General features: G+C 34.3%; 2 protein-coding genes across 3 annotated transcripts; both read left to right on the top strand.

Moving 5' to 3' along the window:
• Window positions 1-5,841: 5,841 nt before the first annotated feature.
• LOC140832954 (translationally-controlled tumor protein homolog) lies at window positions 5,842-8,292 on the top strand. Its single transcript, XM_073197278.1, has 5 exons — window positions 5,842-6,011; window positions 6,986-7,059; window positions 7,187-7,315; window positions 7,393-7,550; window positions 7,971-8,292. The coding sequence occupies exons 1-5, from the start codon at window positions 5,984-5,986 to the stop codon at window positions 8,086-8,088; spliced, it is 507 nt and encodes a 168-aa protein (XP_073053379.1). The 5' UTR covers window positions 5,842-5,983; the 3' UTR covers window positions 8,089-8,292.
• An 843-nt stretch (window positions 8,293-9,135) lies between these two features.
• On the top strand, window positions 9,136-15,545 carry LOC140832955 (kinesin-like protein KIN-13A). Of its 2 annotated transcripts, none has more exons than XM_073197280.1 (13): window positions 9,136-9,259; window positions 9,676-9,926; window positions 10,441-10,662; window positions 10,761-10,952; window positions 11,088-11,192; window positions 11,300-11,377; window positions 11,650-11,731; window positions 12,289-12,451; window positions 12,705-13,034; window positions 13,723-13,941; window positions 14,021-14,624; window positions 14,736-14,801; window positions 15,025-15,545. In XM_073197280.1, exons 2-13 carry the CDS (start codon window positions 9,741-9,743, stop codon window positions 15,205-15,207), a joined length of 2,430 nt encoding a protein of 809 aa, XP_073053381.1. In that variant the 5' UTR covers window positions 9,136-9,259; window positions 9,676-9,740; the 3' UTR covers window positions 15,208-15,545. The 2 variants fall into 2 exon arrangements, with proteins under 2 accessions (XP_073053381.1, XP_073053380.1); XM_073197279.1 differs by having other exon boundaries at window positions 9,179-9,331.
• The last annotated feature ends 333 nt before the right edge of the window (window positions 15,546-15,878 follow it).

The following is a 15,878-nucleotide window of genomic DNA, read 5'->3' on the forward strand; positions in this document are numbered from 1 at the left end:
AGGATTCAGTAGGCAATTTAATTAGGATTGAGGAGACGTAAGGACAACTCGACATTTATTTTATCAGAGTATCACAACAGAAGCGTAGGTTATTGGGATACTAGAATTAAGAGTCTAAACTTTTTGTTTATCGAGGATAAGCGAATTTCGGGGACGAAATTCAGTTTAAGGGGGAAGATTGTAACGTCCCGAAAATTTGAAGGTCCACGTGAACCATATGCATGCAAGTTATTAAATTTCTTTGATATTTTTTTAAAGCATTAAACGTATGTTTACTTCGTTAATTTGTGTTTTTAATATAATTCATGATTTATTTAAATTTCATGCAATTTAGTTTAAATTATGTGCTTAATTATTTTTATGCATTTTATGCATAATTCATGCATAATAGGATTTAACTAATGAAATTTTAAAAGTTCATGCATTAGGGTTTCTAGGTGCATTTCATATTCGAACGAGGATCGGAGAACGAAGAATTTTCAAGAAAATTATTTTATTACACGATTTATTTTTATAAATTAATTTAAAGAGTTTTTAAGTGTATTTTACAAAAATGAGAATTTTTGGGTGTTTTTACCCGTAAGATTTTATTTTCATCGGTACGCAATTTTTACGAATTGGGGGACTTTTTAATGGTTCAGCTAATATTCTCAAAATCTTTTCAACACGAAATATTTTTTCAGGAGTGCGTTTGAAATTAATGGGACTACTTTTAAGCTTGTTGGGTTTAAAATCCTTTTAAACTTTTAATTATCAAGTTAATGCCCATTAGTCGATTTTTTTTAGCTATTTAAATATTACTTAATTATCACCTAACCCTAAACCTAATCACTTACCACTCCCTATCAGCCGACACCCACCTTTCAGACATATTCTCTCGGTTTTTGTAGAACCTCTCCAAGAAAGAATTCGGCTGTCAAAGTTTCTTGCAGCAAAGCTTCTCCCGGCGCCTCCTACCTCTCGTTCTTGCTCCTCAATCGTCTAAGGCACGCATTGTATCATCCTTTATGCATCATACACGTTATATATATGTTGCTATATGCTTGTCCATTCATGAAATTCTCGATCCAGCAACTGTACATGAGGATTTATTGGTTTTGCCTTGTTCCATGCATCTCTACGAGCACCACTCACGTTTTCTGGATTTGTGCAAGGGACCGTTGTTTTGTTGAAGTTAAGGGAACGAACAGGAGGGTAGAGCAAAGTTGTGAAGCTGGCACAAAGTTTGGACAGATTTGAGAGAGGGCCGAGAAGTGTAGGAGTGAAGGGCTTTCTCGTTTGGGATAGTGATCGGGATTTACGTATGATTTATTGCAGCCGCATTTCTCTTTGGTTTGGCTTAGTTTAGGAGGTCCTTATGGTCTTAAGGAGGAGATTTAAAGGTTGGACAGGTGGTGGGATTAGAGGGGACCGAAAGGTGAATGAGATTGGGGGCCATGTGTTGTAAGGTGAATATAGAATAGATGAGTCGAGAGTTTTGTTCCATTTTAGAGGTTGCAGCCGAAGATTGTTGAGGCTGTATTATAGTATTAGGGACCTTTTAGTATTTTTAAGATATGGTAAAAGGTTGAGGGATGTTTTCGGTGGAGAAGGGCCAGCACAAAGGTTTAGAGGGGTGAATGATGGTTTACGTGTCTTGTTGGGGGAAATTAGAGTCCAACGACTTGCTGGTTCATCGGCCGTTAGTTTTAGGGGCTAAGGTGGAAGTTTTAGGAGCTTTATAGTGTGTGTAAGATGTGTTAAAAAGTAAGGAAAAATTTGGTTGTATTTCGAGTCGATTCGGATTAAAATCGGGACCCCGGTCCAAGTTTTAAAATGAATCGATTAAGTTTTGTTTTAGGCTCGAATTTACGTCTAGGGAAGCTTTTAATAATGTTTTGGGATATTTTAAGGAGTTTGGTGAGCCTTCGGGTCAATTTTAGAGGTCCAGGGGTAAAACGGAAATTTTTGGATTCCCAGGGGCAAAATGGTCATTTTGCACCCGGGGTGAGATTTTGGTCCTGGCAGCGCCCCGAGCACAAATTTATGATATTTTAAATGTTTATGCATCATGATCACGATTTTAAGATTTTATGAAGATATACGTCGCATGCTTGGATTTAAGAAAAATTGCATTTATTCATGATTTTTATAAGTGATGAAAATGGTAATGTTTTAAATGATGAGAATTAGTTGTGGCTATCGAAGTATATGTAAATGTTTAAGATGTATATGTAAATTATGATGATGATGATGATGATGATGATGATGATGAGGCCTAGGCACAGTGGATGGTAATCCTGTCACTGATGTCCAACAGCCGGCCGGTACCGCAGTTCTATGTATGATGGATCCATTGTAAATGATGATGTACGATAGTCACCTCTAATGAACTGAATTCACCAAAGGAAATGATAAATGATAAACGATGAAAGATGAACGATGAACGATGAAAGATGATTAACGATGAGCTGTTTTGACACGTCATGATTTTATACGACACGATTATGTTACGTTTTTAAAGTTCATGAAAGGTATGTTGAGTATGATATTTTTCACTGCTGTGTGCTACGTATATGTATTTGCTATTAACGGTGCAGGTGTGTTGAGTCTTTAGACTCACTAGGCGTGTGTGATGCAGGTGAGTGACTGGAGGTGCTGAGCTCTGAGTAAGCGGGACTGGTGGGCGACATGACCCAAGGACCTATGATTTTTCCGCACATCAAGATTTATGATTTTTGAGATGATATGATTATTTTTCACTCTGTTTTATTTTACAGTAGATGTTAAGATTTTACTCCGCTTCATTTTATTGGTAAATGTTGATGCTTATTTTCAAACGATGATTTTAAGAAGGATTGTTTGCATGGATTTATTTAAATGTTTCTTAAAAAAAAAATATTTCCGCATTTTAAATGAGTAGATGTTTCATGACAGCTACTTCTACTATGGAAACTGAGTTCGTAGCTTGTTTTGAAGTAACCTCATGTGGTGTGTGGTTAAAGAGTTATCATTTCGAGGTTTAGAATTATGGATTCTATATTTAGCCATTAAGAATAGATTGTGACAATTCAGCTGTTGTTTTTATGGCTAAAAATAAAAAAGTAGTATTCGAAGCAAGAACATCGATATTAAGCATTTAATCATACGAGAACGCGTTAAAGATAAGAAATTAATAATCGATCACATTTGTATTGAATTGATGATTGCAGATCCTTTGACTAAGGACATGCCACCATTGAACTTTAACAGTGTGTTTGGCAACTAGGATTTTGGAGTATTTCATGGGATTTGGAATTGGATTTAAAAATTCAAGTATTTGAAATTCCATTTGGTGTTTGATTTAAAATTTAAAAATAGTATTTACAAATCAATTTCTTGTTTGGAGAAAAAAAAGATTCGAATTTAGAATCTTAAAATTTTACTAAGCTACATTTAAAAATCATATAAACATAAATAACCCAAAGAATTTTAGAAATTAATAATTCTTCTCTATTATTTGTGTTTGTAAATTCAAAAATTAATTATTAAATGTAAAAAAGAAGCTTTGTTAATTACTATAATTTTTATTATATTAATCAGTAAATAACACACGAAACTTATAAAATTTAAACAAAATCTTTCAACTTCTAAAAAAAGTTAAAAAGAAAAAAAAATCTTAACCATGTAAAAACTTTTGTTGGAGAATGATTTGTTGATGAGAATGATGTGTTGAATAAAAAAGTAATTGTATGTTTTTAAAATCTAAATCCCACCAAATCTTATCAAATTTGATGAGATTTGGATATACTCATTGAAATCCCATAAAATTCTAAACAAATCCGAATCTTTTTTTTGAATCACCTTGCCAAACAGTAAAAATAGGATTTTGAAATCCAAATCCCATGAAATCTTCTCAAATATTGGTTGCCAAACACACTGTAAGGATCATATAAAAATGATGGGACTTGGTTTTTTTATGTAATTTTGTCGTAAGAAAAATTAATGAAACTCTGATGTGATTCTCATATTTAATGTGCAAACATTCGTTGATTCGAAAATATCAATAAAGTTAGATATCGAATAAACATAAGGTTTATTCATAAGTTATACACATTTGAGATATATAAAGCATTGTGATACATTAAAGATTTTCTCCTATGGCAAATAAGATATGGACAAAATGGGAGAATGTAAGGAAAAAATGGTCCATTTCAATTATATTCAAAAGAAGAATAAACATGTCTTCATTGGGGACGGTCATACTCTGCATTTTTGGCAAACAGTCATGTGCCGACTCAATTTTAAAAAATTAAGACATGCCTGCGCCTCTTCTTTTAACTATTGAGCTCTCAATCAACTCATTGATTGTATGAGAAATATCTATATATACCAATGATTGAGGTCCCTAAACACACTTCATAAGAACAAAAAACATCATATATGGAGAAAGTTGGAGTGCTTAGAAAGCTTCAATTGGGAGAAAACAGAATACTTATAAATTATTCAATGATTGGAGTTTACACTCGATCTGCTTCCGTATATTTGTTTATCAGGTTCATAGATGTATATAAACAAGATTTTTGAGAAAACCTCCTACATAAAAACCCTAAACCAAGAAGAAATCAAACCAATAGCTTCAATTGTATGATTTCACATAAACGAATCAAAACAAACATTAGAACACATGGATTAACAACAAAAGCAAAAACAACAATTCTAAAAAGAAAAAAAAAATGGAACTACCTTGGGGGATCTGATTATGGCTAGAACTGAACTCATAATCGTGATCTATGGATGATTCTTGTGAGATATTCGAGAGAGAATGTGGCAAAGTGAGTTTAAAGGAGCTCTTGATGAGGCAAAAACTAGAAAACGAGATCGCTTAAATAAGCTTTGGCTTCGGATTCATATTTGAATTTCATTCGTTTCGGGTTTCATATGATTGGATTTAGAATTTTGAAACACTTCGAATTTACATTAGATTTGGATTTGGATTTAGAATATAATTAGGATTAGTGTTTGCTAACATGATTCATACATAAAAATGATAGCGATAGTAAAAAAAATTACTTGAAATTTGTTTATAAAATAATTGAATGCAGAAAATAATATTAATACTATCGAAAATGTTTAACATAAAAATAAATATCAAGAGAATACAAAAAATTAGTTTGTCTTAACTGTTAATGATTCAAAAAATCACGAAAATATTGATTAAAACATCAGTAATTATTAGTTGGAAAATGTCCACACACAGATTATACTGTTATGTTTAGGGAAAAAAAAACATTTTTGATGAAAAAATAATTTATCATTTAGAAGACTAAGTTTTTCATATTCGACTTGACATCTAAAAATCACAGGTATGATATTGTGTCATGTTGGACTAATGGCCGTTGTCTATGTTTACCACCAGGCTTTAGCTAGGGCGATCCAAAAAAATTTAAATTTTTTATGTATTGATTTTAAAAAAAAAGATTAATTTTTTGTTACTCCGAATAGTTCAATTTAAAATATTAAAAAATTACAGAACTTAAAATTCAAGCTCAAATTTGAAAACTGAGTGGCCCAAAAAAAATTAAATTTTTTTATGTATTAATTTTTAAAAAATATGAATTAATTTGATATTGAGCCAAATAGTTCAACTTAATATATTAAAATATTATGAAATTTTTTTATGTATTAATTTTTTTAAAAAAATTGAATTAATTTGATATTGACCTGAATAATTCAATTTAATATATTAAAATATGACGAACTTTAAAATTTGCCCGGCCCACTCCTGAGAGAGAACTAAAATTATTGGGAAGGGGCAGATTCGTAATAAAAGGGAAAAACATGTCTATTTTAGGCAATAATGAAAAAAGATTCCTTCTCCGAGTCGGACTCTTCTTCGTCCAAACCCTCGCCCCTATAAATACTCCCTCTCTGTAACAATTTCATCCCTCTCTCGCTCTCTCTGCAGATCTCTTGCTCTCTCTTTCGTGTGTGAGGAATCTACGAGAGCGCAAAGCTTGCAGTCATGTTGGTCTATACAGATAAGCTTTCAGGTGATTTGATTCTTATTCGATTTTTTAATCTGAAATTGTGGGTGTCGATTTACTTTATCTTGGTTTTTTTAATGATTTTTATAGATCCGTGTTCGAGTTTGTGTGTTTTGTTATGTGGGTTCGATTTGGTTTTGATGAATCGTGATTTTGATGTTGATTATGTTGTTGAATTTTGGATCTCTGGGTTCTTCTGGTTGATTTGTTTAAGTAACTGTTTTTTGTATCTATGGTTCTTTATTCGGCTATTTTTGTTTCAAAGATCTGATCTTTGTTCGACATGTGTGGATCTTTTTTAGCTTTTTGGTTGTTTTATTTGTTTTTTTTTTGGGCTATTCGTATTTATCAATATCTCTGTAGGATAAACTATTGTATGTTCTTTGTTGAGTAATTGATAGGTGGTGGTTCCACCGTTCGCGTTGAATTTTGATTAATGATTTAATTAACTATTTGTTTTGGATGAGTAAATTTTATTTGTTAACAACTTGAGTGACGATGAGAAAGATAAATTTTTTATTCATTGTATCATGCGTCATATTAATTGTTTCATGCTGACAAGAAAAAAAGAATTGAAGTTTTGTTTCCTGGCGGTGTATTGTGTGCTTGTGGCTTGAACTTTGTTTTTTTATAATCCTGTTTCTGATTTGTTTATTGGTCATTTTATAAAGCAAACTTGTTTTTTTTGTGGTTACAGAAGAAAGCTTAAAGAAAATTAACTTGTTGGGGATAAAGATTGTTGATGAGTTTCCAAATATCTTTTACCGGATCATGTTATTTTCTTAAAGTATAGTGGTCTTTGTGATAACTTTGTGTGGTGTATATATCCTTATTTTTGAATTCTTATTGATTTTGTTTATAAATCTGAGTTATTTCAGCATGCATGAGATTTGTTGAAAACATATTGATTTATATGTGTTCGATTTCTTGCTTGTATAATAAAATATTTTCCATTGATGCATACTGTTCATACTTATCAGGTGATGAACTCCTCTCGGACTCATTTCCATACAAGGAAATCGAGAATGGGATTCTTTGGGAAGTCGAGGGAAAGGTTAGATTTTCTCCCCATTACACCTCATTATCATGTTTTCGGATTCTTTCAGATAATTTCTTTTGGAAAGGGGTTTAATTGATTCTTATTTACTCGATCTGACTGCATTTTTACCTGTGAATTACAGTGGGTTACTTTGGGAGCAGTTGATGTAGACATTGGTGCAAACCCGTCAGCTGAAGGAGGCGAAGAAGAAGAAGGTGTTGATGATCAATCTGTAAAAGTAGTCGACATTGTTGACACATTCAGGCTCCAGGTTGGTTATCTCATACTTTATTTCGTATGTTATATTTGTGAGTTTCAATATTTGATCTAATTGTAATGCTTTTACAGGAGCAACCTGCTTTTGACAAGAAGCAGTTCATTGGTTATATGAAGAAGTACATTAAGCTGTTGACAGCCAAGCTCGAAGGGGAGGAGCTGGAGGTGTTCAAGAAGAACATCGAGGGGGCAACCAAGTTCTTGCTTGGAAAGCTCAAAGACCTTCAATTGTAAGAAATAATCGTATTTCATTCATTATTTCTGAATTTTTTTCGTTCCGGAATGTCATCGGGACATGGCCTATTTGACTTAGATTGCATTTGGACGGAGTTGTTGGCATAAAAAAAAAGCGTTTCTGTTTAAAAAAATGTTGGTTTTTTGAAAAGTGATGATTGGTTGTGCTCTTACTCTCCAAAACACATGTAAAGAAGTAGAAATCAAGAAGCAAGCTTCAAATGTTGCTTTGGATGCTTATGTGTCAGCTTTTATTTATACTGTAAAATCGATATTTTCGTAGTTATATCCAAAAATATCACCGTCTTTAAGAGTCTTTTTTCAAGTACTTCCATGTACAAACTGCTCTGCGACCCCTGCCTTTTTTGACCCAAGAATTTTGATTTTAATCACGGAGATTTTTTCTTCCTGGCTAGTTTCGTCGGAGAGAGCATGCATGATGACTGCACCGTTGTGTTTGCTTACTACAAGGATGGAGCCACTAATCCAACATTCTTATACTTCGGCCATGGTTTGAAGGAAGTCAAGTGTTGAGAAGGTCGACAGCTATCAGAGCATGCAAGTGGTGGTGTCAGCTATCGCTTTAGTCTTTACTTTTGTGTTTTGTGGTTTTTTTTTTGAGATGTTTCAGTACTTTAAATTGGTTGGTCATTTTATTTTTGGATCCTAAATTCAACTTATGAAGTAACTTATTCCAGTTTTGACTAGATTGATGAATGTCTCAATCTATTTGTGTGATTTGAATGATTCTCCTGACCTGTCCCGATTATATTATTTATTCTGAAAGGTAGAACTAATGGTGATCATCGCTTCAAGCATATATTTGATGCCTCGGATATGCTAATGGTAGAGACTTTGATTCAAATCTTCACACTTTTCTGACGTTCGTGGAGTTGAATGCATCCTCGTGACAAAGAACCAATTAATATTTTAATATATGTTAGTAATAACAAAAATTATATATATTGGTATCTACTGTAATGTTTCGAATGTGTTCTAGTTTAAAAAATTTGAGTTAGTATTCGATTTTACTATCTTACTCATCAGTTAAAACATCAATCATTGGGTTTTTCATCTGCACTAGTAAGAGAAAGGTGCAATACTAAATGCAATATGATGGAATTGATGGTAGTTACATCGAGATTGTGAGAGTAACAATCTCGATGTATTTTTATAAAAGATGTTCACGTGAAGAATATATCTTTTGTCGTACGGTATCATGTATCTATATCTGTAAGATATATCGATTATGTTCATACTTGGAGTGAACAATAATATTTTTGACAAAAAAATAATATTATTTTTACAAATATAAAAAGAGATTTGACTCATAAAATTGATTTTTCAAAAAATTCTTGTATAAACGTCTGAATTCAAACCAAATTTCATGGGAGCGTCGATATATTTGTTTTGAATTCAAATATGCATATAAACATCTTGTATAAAATAGTTATAACATCTATGTAATTTATAAAAATTGACTTTGTTGAATAGCAATAAATTGCTTTGTCCTCCAAAAAAATTATTTGACAATCACAAGGTTGATAAAAAAACATTATATATTTTCAACTTTGGAAATGAAAATTTTGATAAATGCAAAAATGTTGTAAGCAACACAAAAATTACGTTTACTATAAATTATCATTTCCTTATTGATCGAACTTGCGGTAATTTCACACTCAGAGAATCCCCAAAAAATATTCAGGTGCAAATATTTAGGGCTTTTTAACTATCAGATCTATGTTCATTCCATGCTCGATACTTTTTTTTGATTAAGGTATGCACACACGAATTCTCCACGCTTCTGTTACGGTACTTGGATAAAAGTACATAACTTGTAATGAAATGGGTTGTTTTCTACGACGGATTTTGGGTTGCATTTTCGATTTATGCGATATTCAAGTCTAGAAATTATCAGTTGGAATTCAAGAGATTCATTTGGTTTAAACGGCGGTTTTATGTATGTAGTTAATTTCGTTCTCACATTTGGTTAATCTGTGATGCTTTTTGTCCATTTTGACAATAAGTTTGGGAGTTATGGGATTTATCAATTATTTTTATGGTGTATATCTGGCTGGTTATTGTGTTGAATGATCTCTTCCTGTCCCTTTTTGGTTGTAGCGTGGAAGAATTAGATCTTAAAAATTGGTCCACAAAAGAGATCGGTTCGCCACGTGGGTGGCCAGATGCACCAGAGCAGTTCAGCGGCGGCCACTGCTCTGTATGAGACCAATGGACCTGGGGTGTCCAGTGGAGATGCTGGGGATGCCGTGATGTCAAGGTGGCTCCAGTCTGCAGGCTTGCAGCATCTTGCCTCTCCAATGGCATCCAATGCAGTTGATAATCGCCTGCTCCCTAACCTTCTCATGCAGGTAAATATTTTTTTTTTCTATTGGATCCACTTGCATCCCTGTTGATGTTATGCATGTTGTATAATTCAGTGATGGCAATTGGTCTGATCTTGAAGTTAGTCTGTGAATTATTTTTTAACTTTTTTGTGGGAAAATAAATTCAACTTTCATTAGCAGGGACTGAGATTCTGATGGGTTAACCTGTTTTGCATCAGTGGCACTCTTTGTGTATGTTTGTCATATTAGATGTTGGAAGAGAGCTTTAGAATTCCTTAAATGCTTGTACTTTGTTTTTTATATTTTGTATTATTCAGCAGCTTGTATCTCTCGTCTAGAGTTTTTTACCGAAATTATATCTCAGCATTCAGCAATGCTCTTTTTAACAGCAGTGTTTTCGGTTTTTCTCGAGTATTGTTGGATGCCTTTTTTTCTTTTTGATTTGATGAGCGAAAGTAGTTTATTTGTTGCTCTCTATGAACATCGGCATTTCGAATTCATCATCAATTGGGTAGAGTGTAATGTTGTTTTTGTTAAGGGTTATGGACCACAGTCTATGGAAGAGAAACAGAGGCTTTTCAAATTAATGAGGAATTTGAACTTCAATGGTGAAACTGTTTCTGAGCCTTATACTCCTAGCGCCCAAAGTTCAGGTCCATTTGCGGCGTCAGATGGATATAATTCTCCTGAATTCAGAGGAGATTTTGGAGCTGGTCTTTTGGATCTACATTCGATGGATGACACAGAACTCTTATCTGATGTATGTCACTAAATTTCGACTCTGGAGAGTTACATTGTACTTGTGAGGGCTATAACATCTGTGCTGATCATGGATGATCGCTTAATATTTATTTTCAGAATGTTATCTCAGAGCCTTTTGAGCCATCACCTTTCATGCCTGCTGTGACCAATGACTATGATAGTGATTTCGATGGAATGGACAGCATTCTGCAGGGTGGCAAAACGGATTCTGAGGCTCCTGCTGTACTGCCTACAAATGAAAAGGAATGCACCGCAAGGGAAAGTAATGTTGCTAAGATTAAAGTTGTGGTATGTTGCAAAACCTTCAGAATTCTCTTTCTCAAGCTGGATTGCCTCCAAATTTTTTCGTATAGGAAGATATTTATGTTGATGTTATTCTCAAGTCTACAGGATAATATAAATGAGTGTACTTTTTTGTCACAGGTGCGCAAAAGACCTCTCAATAAGAAGGAAGTCACTCGCAAAGAGGATGACGTCGTGACTGTGTCTGGTGATGCTTATTTAACAGTCCATGAACCCAAATTAAAGGTATGAAAATTTGCATGTTATGATGTTGAGGTTGATTGGCAACAGAGTTGAATAAATTATTATTCTTCCCTGACTCGAGGAATTTACATTTGAGCATTTGTTTGAAGGTAGACCTAACTGCATATGTGGAGAAGCATGAGTTCTGTTTTGATGCAGTTCTAGGCGAGTTCGTGACAAACGACGAGGTAAGTGATGTGTTCCCTGATTAGAAGTTGATGCTGGTAAACATTTGTGTTGAATATCAAATCCACTTCTAGTTAAGATTTGGGTTTCCATTTTCCTTATTGTTTGGCCTTAGCTATAACGACACATATTAGTTGTTTTTAATTCCTTTTTCTATTGGTTGGTTGTGGTGGTCTTTTTATTCTTTAATTTCTTTGGTAAGGAGTCATTATTGTTGGTATTACCTTATTTCGGTTTGTTTGTTCTCATTGAAGGCATTTTTTTTCTAATTTAGGTATACCGTGAAACTGTGGAGCCAATTATACCCACCATTTTTCAAAGTACCAAAGCCACATGTTTTGCATATGGCCAGACAGGTGTGTTTCTTTGTTTGTATCATTGGTCTATAGATTCAGTGGTAGATGATAAGCCTCTCCTGCTAGTGGCCATTTTTTATTTTTTTATTCATGATGGTAGGCAATCTGTAATTCATGAAGTTTTATGTTTAATGTTTAAAATTATGGATGTTATTTGTGTTTTATATATATTATCCATTTCTGTAATTCTCTACAAATGTATTTGGTTTACTTCTATAGTATCGTCATTCGATGATCCCTTGACGGCTTACTGTGCGATTAAAATGTTATTTAGTTTATTCATTTAATTTGATTTCAGTTACATTTAATTTTTAATATGTTTAATGCATCCAAAGTTCCTTTCTCGAACTCCTTTTTACGATGTAAGCCACTTGTGTAACTGAACCGCCTTCAATGGCATTCCTAAGGTCCTGCTGGTTCAATGCATTCTGGTGAAGGATAGCGATCTTAGGAGTAGCTGTACTTTAGTCCACATCTGATTTGTTGCGCATTACTGGGTTTCAGTCTCATTGTCTATATTCTGTGAGATTGCTGATCACTTGTCCTTTTTCTCATAGGAAGTGGTAAAACATACACCATGCAGCCACTGCCTCTTAGAGCTGTTCAAGACCTTGTCAGATTGCTGCGTCTGCCTATATATTGCAATCAAAGATTCAAGCTGTGGCTGAGCTACTTTGAGATATATGGCGGGAAACTTTTTGATCTTCTTAATGATAGGAAGTTAATATTCTGACTGTTTCTTTTCGTTTCCATTTAAAACCCAGAATTAATTGATACTGAAAATCTTGCATTTGAAATTGTCAAGTATCTTCAACATATTGGAGGGAACCAAAATTAATTTTCCTGTTGTCTACTTCATACCTTAAACTTGAACACCAGTCGCATTACCAACTCAAATGTTCAAACAATTATTCTCATACTTGTCCATTTGTTTTAAATTTGTTCATGTGCCGATGCTGTATTTTTGTTGTAGGAAACTATGTATGAGGGAAAATGGCAGACAGCAAGTTTGCATTGTTGGACTGCAGGAGTTCGAAGTATCAGATGTCCAATTAGTGAAAGAATATATTGAGAGAGGAAATGCTGCAAGAAGTACTGGTTCCACTGGTGCTAATGAAGAATCTTCTAGATCTCATGCAATATTGCAACTGGCTGTGAAGAAGCATAATGAGGTGAAAGAGTCTAAGCGAAATAATGATGGTGATGAATCCAGGAGTGGGAAGCTTGTTGGCAAGATTTCTTTCATCGATCTTGCTGGTAGTGAGAGAGGTGCGGACACCACAGATAATGACCGGCAAACACGGTATTAATTATCTTGGACATGGTTTGTGCTGTTTTGCATATCTACTTTGTTTTGGCTAGGCAATAATTTTTCAGTTTGATTGGTTCTTGGATTGACTAATTCAATCAATCAATAGGCATGTTAACTGTTTATATCTTTAGAAGCTTTTGATGCTATTTCAATTTCTTGGTGTTTGTGCAACCTTAGATTTTGTGCCTCTTGTTAACCAGATCAGTGATTTTCACTGAATTCTGCAGAAGCCATAAACTAATTTTTAGTTCATATTTAAATACTCTGATCAAATGCCAATGAGTGAGATGAGGTTCTTATTTTCACCCTTGACCGTTTAGAATTTTGTTTATGTCGTATAGGTCATCTGATAATAGAAACAAGGACTTGGATTCTTTTTTAAACCATTGGAAATGGTATTTTTGTGTAAGTTGATTGTGGGATTTCGGTAAAGATTAATATTTAATATTAGTCTTAGGGAGAATGTTCCTTTGGAGACTTGCACTGTACTCATCAGTTTCTTACTGGCACACTTTTAGTTATCTCCTTTACTTTCCCATCCATCTTTACTTTTTTTTAAAAAGAACCTTCTATTACTTTTTTCTTGATTAGTTTTGTCCTGTTTGTAGCTCTTTTCTCTTGGTTGATAATACCATTGGCTTATATACCTTACAACTACATATGATATTTTTCTTGTTAGGATTGAAGGGGCAGAAATAAACAAGTCTCTTCTGGCCCTAAAGGAGTGTATCCGTGCTCTTGACAATGACCAGATTCACATCCCATTCCGTGGAAGCAAACTCACTGAGGTGCTCCGAGATTCCTTCGTTGGCAATTCGAGAACTGTTATGATCTCATGCATTTCTCCAAATGCTGGCTCCTGTGAGCATACTCTCAATACTTTGAGATATGCTGATCGGTGAGATTGTTTTCTTTCCAAGTTTAATTCCTCGTGTGGTTTTATGTGGCTTTATCTGAAAAAGGCAAATGCCTGACAGGGTCAAAAGTCTTTCCAAAACTGGGAACCCAAAGAAGGATCAGGCTAATTCATTACCATCTGGCCTCAAGGAATCTTCATCAGCTCCAACTTTGTCTGTTTCCAACGAGAGAGTGGATTTTTACGAGCAGCAGCAAGAAGCTAAATTAGTGGATCCAGGTAGAAGAGTTTTAGAGAAGGAAACTTCGTCTTACACTTATTTGACCGAAGATGAGAGACAACCCTTCAACTTGTCTTCAAATAGTATCATTGATGACCGTGAAGAAAATGTGGCCACTGCTGGTGGATTGGAAAAGGAGCAACGTGATATAAAAAGTACTTTCAAGGTTTCCACCAGTCAGAAGTTGAACTCAATTGGGTATTCACAAAATTCAGTTGAGAAAGAAGTGAAGGTGCAGAAAGTGTCTCCACCTCGCCAAAAAGCTTACCGGGATGAAAGGCTCGAAAGGCCAGGACTTGAGACAAGAAAAGGCAGTGAATATCAGAATATGTCAGCCAGTAGTTATAAGCAACAAAATGCTAATCATTCTGATATCACAAATACCAGTTCTAAACAGTATGTGCCCGAGCGAACCACTGATGATAGCATCAATGAAATACTTGAGGTTGTTCTTGAAGAATCTCCTTCCTAAATTCCAAAACTGTTACATGGTTTATTTGATCAAAGTACTTTTAGTATATGCTGATGATTAGGCAGATAATATTTTTCTGTGTAGGAGGAAGAAGCCCTTATTGTAGCCCATAGAAAAGAGATTGAAGATACGATGGAGGTAGCTCGTGAAGTAAGTTGATACTTGTTCTTCTTTCTCTCTGTCTTATAACTCTCAATAATTTTCATGAATCCCTTTTATGTCAAATGACTGAATGGCTTTAAATTTCAGCAGCTATGTTAAAGCTAAATAAGTAAATATAAATCAAACAAATTCAAAGGAAGGAATTTAACCATTTCCATGCTGATGTGTTTTTTTGTCATTTTGTGTGACACGTTTTTCTCTGAATCATCAGGAAATGAAACTATTAGCAGAAGTTGATCGACCAGGCAGCCATATTGACAACTACGTGACTCAATTGAGTTTTGTACTCTCGCGCAAAGCTGCTAGTCTGGTCAGCCTTCAAGCTCGTCTTGCTAGGTTCCAACATCGGCTAAAGGAGCAAGAAATACTGAGCAGAAAGAGGGTACACCGCTAAGGCTGTTTACTTGCCAATGAATGCAACACGCCCGTGTTCTGTTCATAATTCCATTGCAATTGTTTATTGTACTTGGTACATATTACTTAACTGTCAAATACGTATACAAATCACTTTGTACTACATGTATTTGTGAAGCAGAAGAAACAAGAAACAAGAAACGGAAAGGAAAAGCGAAGAAATTGTTGTAGAAAAATATTGTCAGGGGATCACTTGAATGATCTTTCTACTGTCGATTACGTTTGTAACATTTCCATATGGATTACAGATCTGATCACGGAAACGCTGCCTTATTCTTATAGTTTGTGAAGTGTTCTTTACTCTGAGCTTTTGACAAAGAGGTTATTGTGTGAAATTCTAGTCCTTTCACTTGCAGTTGTGTAATCGTTGTAAAGACGGATGTGCTTTACTTTTTCTCCAATTTTTAGTCCCTTCTTTCCCTAGCATTTATATTCATACAACAATGGAGTTTTTTATGTTAGGAATCTTTTGAAATTTTTAAGGATTTGGGGTCAGTGAGATGTTAGCATAAGTATTTGCTTTCATGTTAGAACCAATTACCCAATTTAAATTTGGCTATATGACTCCATTGTTTTCATCGACCCACATGGCCAAATCAAACTGCATCATTTGACATATCATTAGGACATGGTCCATGAGACCATATGTTA

This window comes from Primulina eburnea, chromosome 5, assembly GCF_022965805.1.
Source record: "Primulina eburnea isolate SZY01 chromosome 5, ASM2296580v1, whole genome shotgun sequence".
NCBI classification, from domain to species: Eukaryota; Viridiplantae; Streptophyta; class Magnoliopsida; order Lamiales; family Gesneriaceae; genus Primulina; species Primulina eburnea.

Excerpts from the sequence above, each read along its gene's own strand:
- LOC140832954 (XM_073197278.1), top strand. The coding sequence starts at position 5,984 with ATGTTGGTCTATACAGATAAGCTTTCAG. Across the intron at positions 7,060-7,186 it reads TTTGGGAAGTCGAGGGAAAG|TGGGTTACTTTGGGAGCAGT; the intron begins GTTAGATTTTCT and ends TGTGAATTACAG. Across the intron at positions 7,551-7,970 it reads AAGCTCAAAGACCTTCAATT|TTTCGTCGGAGAGAGCATGC; the intron begins GTAAGAAATAAT and ends CTTCCTGGCTAG.
- LOC140832955 (XM_073197280.1), top strand. The coding sequence starts at position 9,741 with ATGCACCAGAGCAGTTCAGCGGCGGCCACTGCTCTGTATGAGACCAAT. Across the intron at positions 10,663-10,760 it reads ACACAGAACTCTTATCTGAT|AATGTTATCTCAGAGCCTTT; the intron begins GTATGTCACTAA and ends ATTTATTTTCAG. Across the intron at positions 11,193-11,299 it reads TCCATGAACCCAAATTAAAG|GTAGACCTAACTGCATATGT; the intron begins GTATGAAAATTT and ends ATTTGTTTGAAG.